General features: G+C 33.1%; 1 protein-coding gene across 25 annotated transcripts in view; it reads left to right on the plus strand.

Annotated features, from left to right (window-relative positions):
* LOC124358018 (serine-rich adhesin for platelets-like) overlaps positions 1–16,439 on the plus strand; it is a 70,772-nt gene that overhangs the window by 37,086 nt on the left and 17,247 nt on the right. For 20 of the 25 annotated variants that reach the window (XM_046810245.1, XM_046810262.1, XM_046810264.1 and 17 more), the window contains 18 exons: positions 1,251–1,451; positions 1,569–1,682; positions 2,241–2,357; positions 2,462–2,644; positions 3,739–3,867; positions 4,493–4,699; positions 4,809–4,925; positions 7,502–7,672; positions 7,773–7,865; positions 8,711–8,836; positions 10,736–10,837; positions 12,232–12,354; positions 13,800–13,958; positions 14,075–14,152; positions 14,354–14,386; positions 14,983–15,078; positions 15,297–15,401; positions 16,008–16,070. In XM_046810245.1, coding sequence (XP_046666201.1) covers positions 1,251–1,451; positions 1,569–1,682; positions 2,241–2,357; positions 2,462–2,644; positions 3,739–3,867; positions 4,493–4,699; positions 4,809–4,925; positions 7,502–7,672; positions 7,773–7,865; positions 8,711–8,836; positions 10,736–10,837; positions 12,232–12,354; positions 13,800–13,958; positions 14,075–14,152; positions 14,354–14,386; positions 14,983–15,078; positions 15,297–15,401; positions 16,008–16,070 — 2,217 coding nt within the window. The remainder of the gene's footprint in view (positions 1–1,250; positions 1,452–1,568; positions 1,683–2,240; positions 2,358–2,461; positions 2,645–3,738; positions 3,868–4,492; positions 4,700–4,808; positions 4,926–7,501; positions 7,673–7,772; positions 7,866–8,710; positions 8,837–10,735; positions 10,838–12,231; positions 12,355–13,799; positions 13,959–14,074; positions 14,153–14,353; positions 14,387–14,982; positions 15,079–15,296; positions 15,402–16,007; positions 16,071–16,439) is intronic. The other 5 variants (XM_046810255.1, XM_046810254.1, XM_046810259.1 and 2 more) reach the window with 5 other exon arrangements.

The raw sequence follows: 16,439 nt of genomic DNA on the forward strand, positions 1-16,439 counted from the left end.
TTGAATTTGAAAGTTTTGAGTTGTTTGTGTTGTTTAAGTTAACTGTAATGTTTTGAATATACCATTGTATAATTGCTGATAGTTATAAATATTAGAATAGTAACATTATTGAATGTCTCAGTATAAAACAAGACCACACTAAATGTTATACAGTTATTACAATATAATAAAGGAGTCCTAAAACTCACAAAATATAATGAAATATATTTCTTTGCAGTTCATCATTGAAAAACTTTTACAAATGGTTTTATTAGTATATTCATTTTAATGGGTGATTAACTTGAGTTTTTACGAATTGGTAAAATAATTAGTAATATAATATAATACATTTATTTTCCCGTTTTAAAGCTTGCAGTTTTTATTTTCTATTTAATTTTTGCTTCGTTAGCAATATTGATATATAATACAGTATCCATAGTACCACATTTTGGGTACGTCTCACCACTTTTCAAAAGTAAAATAATCAGACATTGATTAATAATTTACTTATTATATTTTTATAGTGTCATTCTCTAAATACTCGTATTTGTATATTTTTGAAACATTTAGTCTAAGAATTATATATTTTTCAAATTTTTGAAAATAAAAATAATTTAGTACCAATCCTTTCGTGTATTATTTTTGGTCTTTACAATATGTATAATTATTTTTCAAAAGAACCCGAATACTATTATATATATATATATATATATATATATTATATATATATATATATATATATATGTATATGTTATGTTATGGTCTACAGGAACTAGACCAAATGAAGAATAAATCAGCTATCTTACATTCTAGTATTTATAATATTATCACTCTTTACCAGAGACAGTCCCATTACTTTTCAAAGAAATGTTGTCTTTTTTACCATAATTATCTTCACATTTTCCTGAAACCAATACTGTATTATACATATTGGTTTAAAGAAAAATGTGTGTTTCACAAAATGTTTAAACATTGAGAACAAACACTCAAAAATGGCCTGCCATGTGTGGAAAATGATTGTGTTAATTTTTCGAGGTTTAATTCGTTGATATTGAATCTTTGAATTAAAAATATCATGATAAAAAAGCGTCTAATCTTGAACTTATATTACTTCAACTTAAATAAAAAAGATAAAGATAGCACAATATTCCCAAGAAAAGCACTCTCATCCTAAGTTACTAAAGTCTAAGAACTCTCGTGTCGCATTAAAAGTTAAATGATTGATTATGGCAAATGACTTAATTTCTCACTTATTCCACTATATTGTTCAGACCAGCAGCGATGGAACAGACAACGCGTCTGCCGGCACAACATCCGCTCCAACCACAGCTGCTCCTTCCACAGCCGCTCCAACCACAGGTGCTCCCTCCACAGTTGCTCCAACCACAGGTGCTCCCTCCACAGCCGCTCCAACTACAGCTGCGAGCGAGACGGGCTCATCCACATCGGAGACTTCTACTTCTGACAAGGAGGTAGGGTTCAGAATTGTAATAGTTCTGTTGTTGTATATGTTATAATTTAAGGAGTATGAGTTCTTAAAATAAACAGACAGTTCACACATAAACTTTAATTATTATATTTATATCCAGACAACAAGGACTGTGGAGGATGAGACTACAACAACCGCAGCTCCGGACACAACCGGTGACTCAGGCTCCTCAACCTCTCAACAGACAACAATCACAGATGGATCTGGCTCTAAGGTATGGTTCATTCCAAACTTAATACTTAAGAAATATTTACATTATATTTCATTCTCCACACATTGATGTTGTTTAATGTAACGGAATATTCTTGATTTGCTTTAAACAGCGCAGTGGTACAAAAACTGATCTTATATAATTACAATATTGTATTTAGTACTGAAAACTACATGAATTGTGTCTCTATTTCAACTCTGTGAATATTTATGAGAGTTTAACAACGCTTTCTGGTTCAATTAAAAATTTTTTAAACTTAAAAATTCCACCGCAACAGGTTTTCCCATATTACATTAATATCGAAATTACGAGATAATGTTCATTATTAATCTTTTACTTCTATCATTGATTATTCTTGAATGTCAACAAACATATTTCACTCTTGCTCACATAAAAAAATTTAAAAATTCAACTATGTAAATTGCAATGATAATCGACATGCTTTTGAAAGTAAATAAAAATTGTGTTATGAGTTTAAAAATCTGTTTTACCTTTTGTTAGGATAATTTAGCGCGAAGTGCATTTAATTTATACAATTTTACCCATTGTGTATTTTTATAGACGACTGTGGACGAATCAACTACAACATCAGAGGATACAAGCTCTAAAGCCTCACAGCAAAATGCATCGAAGAAGACAACGACAACAACAACAACAACTACATCTACTTCTTCTAAGGTAACTACTGTAGCGACATTTAAATTAATGTATTTTCGATATCTAAAATATGTACAGCTAAAGAACTGTCCAAAGATTTTCCACTAAAGAAATCATATTTACAGACTAACGGCGATGGAACGGGCAACGCTCCTGATGGTACAAATACAGCTGCACCCACAACTACAGCTGCACCCGGAACTACAGCCGCGCCCGCAACTACAGCTGCACCCGGAACTACAGCTGCACCCGGAACTACAGCTGCACCTGCAACAACGGCCTCATCTACAACTGTTACTGGCGAGGAGGTAGACTTTCATTGCAACGTATTAATGCATATAGTTACATTAATTTTCATCAAGAGATTAGTTATTTTATTATATTTTTTACTTTTACGGTACAATTATAAGAATCCTACTTATGACGTAAAATACTATTAATTACTTACGATCATAAAACGTTATAAAATTAAAGGTCAAAAATATAAAGAGGACTGTAAAATTGTAGCATAAACACTGTGAATGTGTGTACATTATGATTCCCCCAAAATCATTTAAAAAGTTTTACTTTACTGAAACAAATAATGCTTTTTTATGACTTATTAATTTAATTGACATATTATTTATACAACCAAGATTTCTAATATGCTGTCTTATATAGCCGTGACTGTGAACAATGGTTAATATATGAACTCAAAATAGAGTGAATTTATTCAACAAGCACAATTAGACACCCCTATAAAGATATTTCACGGAAAATTAAATTAACAAAACCACTTTCTGAAAATATCAATTATAATATAATATTTTCTAATTTTCGAAACGCGTAATTAACAAAATTATTATTTTTGTATTATGCTGCCTAGTATTTCAAATAAACCAACAACAAAAACACAATGTGAGTCTTAAGAGTTTGGTAGGGAATAATTTGTATCGCGTGACGTTGTTGCAAACTATATACTGCCATAAAGTACATTAATAAGCAAACTACGCTAATGAACAACCTATAATATTTGAATTTAGATAACTGCTTGATAAAATAACTAAAATTAGGTATAAGATAGCCTCTTAATCTCTCTCGGGGAATCGTTATTGTCAAACATTGTAAATATTATATTTAACGCTTAGAAAATTGTGTAAACGTTACAAAAACTATGGTTTCTTGATTTTAAATTTTGAATTTTGCAGAATACAAGTTGTTTTGTACGAAATACTGACGAGAATAAGACATTCCGTATGAAAAAATGAAAAATCTCAACTTCCACTCTAATAACATAACATCACTAACCTCCAAAATTTCTGAAAGAAATTGTATAATTCGCTTTTATTAACACTATACAGTTGATTACTGTTTTACTCTGTAGAGAAATCTAAGTAGTATTACATATCATATCTATGTATAGACAACGAGGACGGTAGAGGATGAGCCGACAACCGCAGCTCCGGACACAACCGGTGACTCGGGCTCCTCAACCTCTCAACAGACAACAACCACCAAGACCGAGACCTCCACCTCTGACTCCAGCTCTCAGGTATGAACAAGAAAAATTTAAAATCTCCTGCATTCAATATTAAATAAATTGTAAAGAGATTATTCCAGCAATGCACATTGTATTTATATTTGACTTTTCATTCATCGGTAAATAAAATCATTATGACACAGTTTGTGTGTTTATATGGACTTTTGTAGCTTAAATATTGCTTTGTTAATGTTTATTCTTCGTATTTTGTAGATTGCAATAATTTAGCTATAACTATTTTATGGAATTGTATGCAGTTTTGATAGTTATTCCTGTTTCAATCAGACCAATTTCAATTTTCCACAGTAGGACTAAACGTGTAATTTATGTAATACTTACATTATGTATGTTGTAATTAATACATCCTAAAATATAAAAATCATTAAGTTCTATAAAATGTTCGTAGTAGTTAATTTTCAAATTCTTGTTGTAAAGGATTCTTATGATATGTTTATTTAAACAAATTATTGATATTAAGAATTTTTATAATATTTGTTAATAATTATTTAAAACACCGTGAAATACTCAACTTTAGCAATTATTGTAGCTCTTACCGTGGTAGGAGTTGTACTTTGAAATGTAAAGTTAGTTATTTAGCAAAATATACAAGTCTTCGCTCATTGAGTTGTATGTTCAGACAACCGGTGCGTCTGACGGCGCTACCACCACAGCTGCTCCAACTACAGCTGCTCCTTCCACAGCCGCTCCCACTACAGGTGCTCCCTCCACAGCTGCTCCAACTACAGGTGCTCCCTCCACAGCTGCTCCAACCACAGGTGCTCCCTCCACAGCTGCACCAACTACAGCCGCGAGTAAGACGGAGACATCTACATCTGATTCGGAGGTAGGAATTGATGAGTGATGATTTAACGTATGTGAAAAAATAAAAGTATAAAATTGTACATAAACAGAAAAGCTTGCACATAATCGTTAATTATTATATTTACGTACAGACAACGAGGACGGTAGAGGACGAGACAACAACCGCAGCTCCGGGCACAACCGGAGACTCGGGCTCCTCAACCTCTCAACAGACAACAACCACTGAGACCTCAACCTCTGGCTCTAAGGTTTGTAAGATAATTGGTTACTTAAACTCGTACTTGCGCTGTTAGAAGATTGCTTCTTTAATAATAACCTACAATAGTTTTAACCTTTAAGATCTTAGCGTTGAGCCGGTTTTAGTACAGAATGGACACTTCCAACACTTCACTTACGGACCCTTTTATCTTTGAAGCACACTCCTTTTTTTCTGTATCATAAAATCTAGTATTCCAACTGAGGGAATTTCATTTAGTAATTTTATGTAAGGATAGCTACGTGAATGCCAGTAGCGGTGATGTGCTTGGCCTTGCGTGTGTAGTGCTCATGAATAACAACTCTAACGTGCAGACCTATGTTCTATCAAGTAAAGAGGATGAAGTTTGAACTATAAAGTACGATTATTACAATGCTATTACTTTTATTATTCAGATGCAGAAAGCTCATACTATAATACCTCCCTTAGTTTGATATGGCTAATTGTGTTTTTTTTTTCTCTTAGACAAGAAGCTTAGAACAAAATAAAACAGTCCTATAAGAACCTTTGCGCTGCTTCCGGAGTATTATTTCGGATGGGTAAGGTTGGGAGTAGGGGCCGCCTCTTGTCGAGATACTTTTCATGCTTTTCATACTTTTCATGAAGAGTGATGATCGAGTTATGGAATAGTAAGTGACAGCCATATATTTGAATAGTATGTTGGAATGAGAATGTTTATTTTCATTTTTTAAATTTTAATTTTGACGACTCAACACCTACCTTAACTTCCAATATTTACAGAATACAGAAAACAAACGTGATTCATAAGTATGTAAATATTAATACAGAATATGTGAATGTTGTTTGACACAATTTTAACACGTGAAGTAAATTTCAAATAAAAGAACTAACAAGGCTGATGAATTGTGCAGTTTATTGGTAGTGACGTGTGAGAATCATAATTATAATTATAAGTAATTGTTTAGTTTATTCATTGAAAATGACCGGAATAATAATTTTACTTTCACAGGTAATTTCATTGTAAACTACATTATTACAGATTCTTCGACTTTTAGTCTTGTATAAGATCCCGGTATGTATTGAATTTAAAGTCTTGTAAGTACATAATTTCTTTAAATGAATTAATTGTTTTGACTTTTATAATTAATAGTTATTGTGAATATCAAAGACCAAATCGTGATAAAACTAAGTGTTACGTTTTGTTTTCGTAATATATAATATTAGATAGTAGTAAGTAACCGTTACGTCATATCATATTCTCCTTAATTTTTTATGGGATAAAGATACATTGCTTTATTCACTAATCAAATCATAAGAGTGGAAAAGTCCTCTTCTGAAACAACTAGTTAAAACTGACTAGTAAACGCTTCACGTGGCAATATTTGTTCAAGAGACGTCGTTTGTTTAAGAAAAACATTAAAACGCCAAGAACAACTTTAGGATAAGTAGTTATCTGAGATTCATTTCTCTCTCTACGTTTCGTATCCTCCTTGTGTTGATTATAAAAGTTTGTAAGATTTGTAAGTTTATAAGTAGAGTAAGTATAGAAAATTAGTTACTGATATTGATAGAATTTTTTTAAAATATATAATAACTAGATATATAGTTACCTTATTACAAAAGTCACTACTTAAATACTTATATTTAGAATCATGTTATGTTACCGCATAAGTTCTTGTAACTGTACAGTTATGCTGACTTCGAACCTAGCCTGCACAGTAAAAGTTATCTTGTAACGGCCATAGGTTAAGTTTAATTTATTCAGGAATTCAGACATAATACATTAAGGAGTTTCAATATTCGTACCGGAATAGTGAATTCTGCCATAATAGGTTCCCAAAAACTTAAAAAAATGTATTGGAACTATACACATAAAAAACCGTGTAAACTAGTCACTGAGTGCCATTTCATTTACAACAAAAATTACCACGTATTTTATTGTTGTAAATTACCATGTACTGTAGTAGTGTAGCTTGTACTGGTACTTATTGTTTATTGTAGTGGTTTAGCACGTAACTGTACTCATTGTTTGCTGCACCGGTTTAGCATGTACCGGTACTTTTGGTTTGTTGCAGTCGTTTAACATGTACCAGTACTTATTGTTTATTGTAGCGGTTTAGCATTTACCTTTAATTATTGTTTGTTGTTGTAATTTAGTACATATCTGTACCTATTGGTTCAAGCTTTGATAAACACAATTTTACTTGTATTTGTAAATAATATCATTAGAAGTTTGAGTAATAAAAGTATTATGCAGTAGTTTTACGTTTCTAAGTAATATAGTTCAAATATTTGAACGTGGTTTATTTCTTACAAAATATTGGTTGTCTCTTCAGTTAATTTAAAGAGATAAATTTCCTGGTTGAATGGCTTATTTTTCTACTCTGGTTTCGTATTGAAACGATAATAATTTTACTATGGATAAATTCATCGCACTAAGGTATCTAAAACTTTTCCGTGTTACATAGTACAACACCATTCTAAGTGGCTTTCCTACAATTATAGTAGAGGTCATGTTAAAAATAGTACTGTTTATTGTAACCTATGATCCACGATCTTAATTTAATTAATCCATCTTAAATATTTTATACAAAAATCTAATTTCAGCCCTCAACTGATGGACCTACCAACACAGGAGCTACAGACAGTGGTAGTAAAACGAGCAAGACAACCACGACGACCACACACCAGTCTACAAGCAAAACCTCGTCTTCTGACACCAAGTCTTCAGCCTCTCAGTCCACTGAATCTTCTTCTTCTACAACATCGCACTCTAAGGTAGAGCCCTGGTGTCCACTTTTATTATATGTCCATTACTATTGAGGATGTGGTGTCACATTTTTCAAAGAAGGTATAAAAACAAACTTTGATTTTCTAGACCAACACTGCCGGAGAAAGTGATAAGACTGACGAAACAACCAAAGCTCCTAGTGACACTGGTTCTTCTACAACGACCGTCACTTCGTCTGAGGTAGGTTCCTGCATTTTGACAACATTATTACACATACACTCGTAAGTCACGATTTATATTTAAATGCAATTCTCACTACAGGATATTTTTTAAGTAATGTTAAGGAGTAAATATTTATTCAATTTGAAGAGATATATTTGTTTCAGAATAAAAAATAATTTAATAAAAACATTTTTTGCTAGCGTCCGATGCGCCGTTTATTAATCAATTTATAGTTCTACAGCAAATTAAGTTGCAGTATTATAATTATGCTTAAATATTATTAGAACTTCTTCTGAATCACGAATCTTATTATAACTCGATAAGTTTTAGACATCTCTGGTTTAACTTGTCAGCAGCTTAAATATTTTTATGGAAAATACAACGTAAACGAAAAAAACGATGTATTTTCATTGTTAAACGGGGTTGACGAAATCTGAGATAGTATATTTATACTACTCTTTATAAAATTAAGTAAATTCGTATTATGAATGAATATTTTGGTTTAACATTAAATAGTTTTTCTATTTTTATATAGTTGAGCCTTGCAATTAAAGGCACAAATTATCCTGAAACCTAAGAAAATATCATTTTCATCGTAGTATTAATGCAGATTTAACTCACAAAGAAAAAGTTTATACTAAATCACAATGTTTTACTGTTAAATTTATTTAAATAAAAACACAAGATAAGAACCATACGCATAGTAAATGAAGCGAGATCGTTACATAATATGTTTAATGGAATATTTTGTTTATTTTTATGTCCAAATTTATCTTCTAAATTATGACGTGTTACTTTTTGGATATCCTGTGAAACATTCTTGAAATAAAAAATATATTTCATAAAAAAGTTTTTCCATCCAGACATCAAGAAGTGTCGACGAGACTACAACAACAACAACAACCGCAGCTCCTGACACAACCAGCGATACGAGCTCCTCAACCTCTCAACAGACAACAACCACTGATACCTCAACCTCTGGCTCTAAGGTATATGAATTGAATTGTTATATTTTCTTCAATTATACAGTAAATAAGACTTCGTTAAGAACATTAAATTATCAAAGGTGTCGTATGGTCCTATAAGTGGGCTCAACTTAGTATTAAAACATTCCCTGCTTAAAACCGATACATAATATGAAAAAATTTGAATTGAATTCTATGTTGTATGTATTGAATAATATTCAAACACATAGAACAAAACCCCAGAAAAAAAACAATGTCTGACATTCTCTAACGGCGAGAATACAGTGGAAGGGACAACATCGACGTCCTCTAATATTTCACTAACGTGAAGAATACAGTGGAAGGAACAATATAAACATTCTCTAACACTCCACCATCTCGAAGAATGCGGTAGAAGGGACATCATCTACATTCTCTAACAATCCGCCAAAGAGAAGAATAAAGTAGAAGGAACAATATCGACATTCTATAACACTCCACCATCTCAAAGAATGCGGTAGAAGGGACATCATCAACATTCTCTATTATTTCAACAATGCGAAGAATACTGTGGAAGGAACAACATTGAAATTCTCTAACACTCCGCCAAAGCGAAGAATAAAGTAGAAGGAACAACATCGACATTCTCTAATATTTCACTAACGCGAAAAATGCAAGAATGGAAGAGACAACATCAACGTTCATTATGAAAGCAATAATATCTCTATCAAGTTACTTAGCTAAATGTATTTAACCAGAATCCAATCAATATACATGTTCACTGACAAATCGGCGCAATTAGCAGTGTCTGTCACTTTATTGTTTTTCTGTCACAATATTGACGGCCTCGTAAGGCAATTTAATAATAAATCAATCTCATGTTTAAATAACCAAATCGACTGTATAATCACTTCAACGTATTCGCGTGAGTTTCATGGTGTAAGAAGTTTAGTGCCTCATTCTGTATGGTATAACAAGTGTATAACTTCGTGAAAAGAGATTATGTATAGGCAAGGTCTAATATGTCTGTGTGACATAAAAAGTGTACAGCATTGTATAGAGGATATGGATAGATAAGTTATAGTATTTCTGTGTATAACTTCTATAACTGTATATCAAGTGTATAACTTTGTTAATAGTGCATATGGATAGGTAAGGTCTAATATTTCTGTCAACCTATTAAATATATCATATTGTAACACTTCACCAATATCAGAGCAAATAGTTAATCATGAATAGTATTTTCTTGCTTTGGGTTTCTTTTTTACCAAGCTAAAATTTTTAAAAGTAATTTTTAGAACCGAAAGCACAACCTCTCCTAGCATTGAAGCTGGCTACGAAACGACTTATGTGTGTATATTCATCGTTACGGCATCTCTGAGTTTCAAAATTGACTGATCCTTCACTTGATATATTACACCTAATCCGTCCCTCAGGATGGAGATGTGCTTATGTGGTGTAGTCTCTTCAGGCTTGGGTACACCGGCTCTACAGTTCAGAAAACCACCGTGAACTAACGTTAAATGTAAAGCAGCAGTGATGATTGAATTTAAAGGTTTTTGATTTTGCGTTAGCACTCGCTGGGTTATACGAGCATTTGGCAGCAGTTTACAATATACTTTCAACAACAAGTACTTATTTAAATTCTCATCTGTAATGTGTGGTAGACTGCTTTCTAAATTAAGATCATACTACTTGAAATAGTAACTGAGCAGTTTCTGGTTCCAGTAACCGAGCTCTAAAGCTGACAGACCTCTGTTATCTTCGGTGTTGGAGACCAAGGCACATAACCTTGTTAGATGAATGATCTCACTGTAAGAGCATGAACATCACGTTGTAAATATATGTTGTATTCAACGAAATATTCTGTTATTAACCAATATGCTTATTTTGAATGTATGTTATTTTATGTTATTTTGAATATGCTTCGCTTTATATCGCCAGACAAGCAGTGACGGTACGGGCAGCCCAACGACCACTTGCGCTCCAACAACAGCGGCGAGTGACTCTGCAACCGATACATCGACTTCTACTTCTGAGAAAGAGGTAGGATTTTGACTATAATTATTTTGTGTCAGTTGATACAGGGTACACATAGGGTACATATAACTAAAGCAAGTGTAAGGCCTTGATGATGGTTTTAATTAAATACTGTTTAAAAGATATTGAATGTCAGGAAAACTGATTAGTACCTTTAATATCAGATAATGCTAGCTTCAAGACCTTCTCCAAAATGTTTTCAGTAAGGATAGGAAAGTTCTGGCTATGACTACGCTTTGGAAGCGGTCATTTGCCTTTATTCTGTTTTTTTACTGATAAGGAGGAAGGACTTTATTGTGTCAACAAGAATGAAAATAAAAATCTCTAACGCATTTTTAAAGATAGTTATCGTTTATAAAAAAATACCATTCGTGCATTTTTATCAAAAAATTACAACCCCAGATGTAGAGTTAGTTTAGAACGAAACATTTTGCAAGTTGAAACTTTCTTCGAATAACCAAAGCAAAGCTGGATATTTTGATCGCCAGTAAAATCCGTAAGCAAACAGCCACCTTGTTAGCCCTAGGTATAAATAATTTCGCAATCAAACATACTTGAAAAACTGCGAAATTGTATGGAGCAGATCCTAGAAACATTGAACTTCCTGCATGATAGGGCCATGAATATTTCTATAAAATTGATGTGGAAGTCTTCGAATTTCAACAGTAAATATTCGTGAAAATTATTTTTCATAATGAAGAGAAGACTTCTGAAAATACTAGGTATTATTAAATTTTCTTCTTACTTGCTCTTGGCGTTATCCTTATTTACACCTTGGTAAAATGCGTGTCGTCTAGTTTTACACGTTTACAATTAGGTACTATACTCGTATGTGTATTATTAAATACGGGATATATTTTTCTTATTAGCCCGAAGCGACGAACCAGATGCTAGTATCGGGGAAAAGCTTCTTAGCCTAATTAAGGGCACAAAGATAGGCTTACCCCTCTAACATCAAATGGGCACACAATAAGCTCAGGTTGACGTGTGAGGATCTGTAAATCCACCCCAATACCCCAACGCTAAAAAAAAAAAAAAAAAAAAAAAATTGCCCGAAAAGCCAAAAACCGACTAAATATGCTATGATATGTACTGTATTCTGAGTCTGCCACTACTTTTCAGTTTAAAATTGTCCGTGTCAGTACAAAATCCAAAAGTTTTATTCTCACTGTGCTAGGATGTCTTTACTATCAACAACTAAACACACTTATCAACCACTTGGTAGTGAAAGTAAGGAAGTAAGGGGCTTAAAACATGAACGGTTGTTATTGATTAATAAAATATCAAACAAACAATGTAACCACCAGTCTTTTCTAAAGTAGTAATAATGAATATATACCTGAAAGTCTTAGTTTTCCTCTTTTTATTTAACTATATTTTTTATTTGTAAATCGATTCAGACAACAAGGACTGTGGAGGACGAGACTACAACAACAACCGCAGCTCCAGGCACAACCAGTGATCCGAACTCCTCAACCTCTCAACAGACAACAACCACAGAGACCTCAACCTCTGGCTCTAAGGTAATTTTGTTTCTAAGGGAACAAAAAAATACTTTTGTCAAAGGAATTACTATAGATCTTTCACAGTTAACATAAGAAATGTTTTCTCAATTTATGAAACAATGTTTGTGTTTGTAACTAATTAGATATATTGAAAAGGTTTCTAGATCGTGGACTTCTAACTCTTAGAGGTCTTTATTAATAAAATATGTCAACCATTAGTGTCGTCCCATATAACTTATTTGTTCGAACGCGCAAAGTACAAATGTATTGTTAATTTTAGATTTATAGAAGATAGCCGCCCTTCTGCTACAAGCTGTAAGAGATGATACACCATTTAGTTGAAGTTACAGATTGTGTCTTGAAACTTTCAAAATATCATAAATATTGTCCTTATCGGAAGAAAATAAGGAACCTGTAGTACTCGAACGCGATGGAAAGTTTAAGAAAGTATAAATATAAGTAGTATTGATCATTGATAAAGCAAACCTCTAGGTCTCAGAGTACCGTCATTCTCATAATATGATTCCTTTATCAAATCTCGAAATAATGTAATACGATATCTTCCAAATAACTAGTTTACAGCAGAGCGGTACGATTAATAGTGATATCAAATCTAAAATTATTATGTCAATTTATGGGTATCCCTTACAATTTACTTTCATACAACCGGTGATTCTGGCTCCTCAAAATCTATGAAAACAACAGCGTAAAACTTTAATCTCTAAAATCATACATTGCTTCAGATCACGAAAACAGTGTCAGTATGTCCAGTTCCGTGGTCTAAGTAAAATTAATTGATGATGCTTATATAGACCACACCTGATGGTACATCGGCTCACTAAAACAATGTCTGTATGTTCAGTCCATTGTTCAATGTATAATTAATTGATAATGCTTATGCAAACCACACCTGATGGTACATCGGCTCACTAAAACAATGTCTGTATGTTCAGTCCATTGTTCAATGTATAATTAATTGATAATGCTTATGCAGACCACACCTGATGGTACATCGGCTCACTAAAACAATGTCTGTATGTTCAGTCCATTGTTCAATGTATAATTAATTGATAATGCTTATGCAAACCACACCTGATGGTACATCGGCTCACTAAAACAATGTCTGTATGTTCAGTCCATTGTTCAATGTATAATTAATTGATAATGCTTATCCAAACCACACCTGATGGTACATCGGCTCACTAAAACAATGTCTGTATGTTCAGTCCATTGTTCAATGTATAATTAATTGATAATGCTTATGCAGACCACACCTGATGGTACATCGGCTCACTAAAACAATGTCTGTATGTTCAGTCCATTGTTCAATGTATAATTAATTGATAATGCTTATGCAGACCACACCTGATGGTACATCGGCTCACTAAAACAATGTCTGTATGTTCAGTCCATTGTTCAAAGTCCGTTGTTCAATGTATAATTAATTGATAATGCTTATGCAGACCACACCTGATGGAACATCAGCTCCCAGTGGCGATGTAACAACAACAAAGGCTCCGGACACAATTACTGTAGATGTTTCTTCTCTGGGCAATGATGGTGACGCGTCCACCATTATCACTTCTCTTGACCAATCAAAGACTCCAACTTCAGGCTCTCAGGTAAATCAAGATTTCGAAATATGTCTACCGCCGCCTCTAGTGAAGTTTGAACATCACTAGAAAATAAGTACTTCTCTTGAAAGGAAAGAATTTACATTTTTGTCTCTATTCTGTAGAAAACCGAGACGACAACAACTACGACTACTTCCGGATCCAGCAGCGGAGATAGCACTTCCGCCAGGAGTGTGGACGAGGTTAGTTTCTCATCAGGCTAAATAATTTCAGTTCTATTTAGAGAATCATTACTCAAAACTTTATTCACATATGCAATTTTAGCAAACCGGTGTAAGCCAGGTTGGTTTCTACGTAGTAATTTCAATTTTTTTAGTATGAATTTATTTAAAACTTGCTATACCATTGTGTAAATCGTGATTTTAATGTCAATTTCCTTTCAGAGCGTTCCCGTGGTAACATCACCAGCTGACTCTGTAAGTGTGTAATGTTTGTCATGTAATTATCTTTAGTAATTAAGAGTAGAAAATTCAGCTTGCCTAAATTACTCCTGCAAACTACTATCCATCTATAATCGGTCCATCCTTCTTGTGTACTTATAAGAGTAGGTCGTAGTGAAATTGATTTTAAAATTTTCCACAGTGCTTTAATTCTGAATTCCTAAAAATGAATATAAATGTTTTATCCAATTTTACCTATTATCAAGTCACATTTTATCCCATAATACTCTATTGTACAAGCCTTTACAACTTAGAAACCTGTAGCTATTCCAACAAATGTTTATCGTATCAGCTTTAAACCTGCAAAACACAATGACTTAGGCTGAGGGTTACCGCAAATTTGATCCTTTCCCTCATGGCAGTGTAATAGACTGGCCGTAACTCATTTCACTACCCTTGGCACTGATTTACAAAATGCAGTTTTTTAATCAATATTCCGAAAAATGAATAGGTGAAATAAAAATTATATTTATAAATTATGGTAGTTCTCATTTTAACCTTAACCTTATATGTTAAAAAATGAAACTTAAATTAAAGATTTAAAATTATTCTCTCTTCTATTTTTGTTTTAGGGATATTCTTCGTCAAGTTCTACAACCACAAAAACACGAAAGAAGGTCGTAAAGGCGACAACCAAGCAATCTTCGTCATCGTCATCTTCGACAAAAGCAAGTTAAATTTAATTGTTAAAAAGTATAATCTTCACAGAGCAGAGATACCTTTAGTATTATTTACTGTATATTGTTATGAATTTCAAATCTAACATTAGTTGTCAAGAATATTGTTAACATTTTCTAAACAATTTTAAGTACTACTTATGTTCTACATGTAATGTAAGGTTTTAGTTTTTTTGTTGATAAAATCTGCAACGAAGTATATATTTCAGAGTAAGAGTACCTCTTCAGAACAGTCTTCAACAGGAGATGTAACAGCGCCGACAACTCCCGCGTCAGCTCCAACATCGTCACCGACATCTGCACCTGGAACCTCTGTGAGTCAAGTAACAGTTTAACACAACAGTTCTAATGACAACGAATAACATTCATTACATCTACTGTAATGCAAAGGACTTTCACTGGGGTTTTTAATGACGGCACGATTTTAACGGCTAAAATGTACGTGGCCGATTGATGGGCCTGCTCGATTTCTCAAATTACTGACATTGTTATGAGCTTGAGACAAGCGCATAGCAATTTCAGTGTTCTCTTTTGGTTTAAGTTCACACTGCTAAGGATGTACATGGTTATAATACAAGAGTCGGAGAAATCTAAAGAGTGCTCAACACAGGCTACAGCTTCCATCTCAGATGGGTAAATTGTAAAATCTCAGATTTATAAATTGTTTGCCAGAAAAAAGAAATCCATCAAATCAATCAAAATTCAAAAAGGCGTTGAAGAATATTTAATTACAAACGCATTTTATTCCGTGGTTAAGTTCCTGGACCAAAGCAACCAACGTTGTCAGAGAGAAAAGACATGGGGAGCTGAAGGGTGTGTGACTCAGTTGATGTCAAAGATTTTAAAATATGTTTATATTTATAAGTGTGAAATTTATTGAATACAGAGAGAATTGAAATCCTCATTATTCTTTGTTTCAGTCCTCATCTTCTACGGACTCTAGCCGCTCGGTTACAACTTCGACCACATCCAAGGACAGTCAGGTAGTTAACATTTATTAATAAAGAAGGACATTTTTAATTGTGTAGAATAATAAAAATATATGAGGCCTCGACGTTTCGAGACTTTCCCGCTGTTCACTTCTTCAGCTTCAGTTATAAATCATAATAGTCTTCCGGCCTAGGCGGAAGAAGAGGGTTAAATTTTGTGACAACTGAAATATTATAAATTTATCCAAGATATTTGCATGTATTCAATATCTTTTCGTCAAACAAACCAATTTTCATAGCAAAAATTTAGAAAATTTTATAAGCATTCCAGAACACATTTTGTTTTTCTCTTGTTTTTCCATAGTTGTTTTGAATTTTTTTTAAGGTTTGAATGCCATAAAGAAACGAAATGGCCCGGTAAGC

This window comes from Homalodisca vitripennis, chromosome 3 (genome assembly GCF_021130785.1).
Source record: "Homalodisca vitripennis isolate AUS2020 chromosome 3, UT_GWSS_2.1, whole genome shotgun sequence".
NCBI classification, from domain to species: domain Eukaryota; kingdom Metazoa; phylum Arthropoda; class Insecta; order Hemiptera; family Cicadellidae; genus Homalodisca; species Homalodisca vitripennis.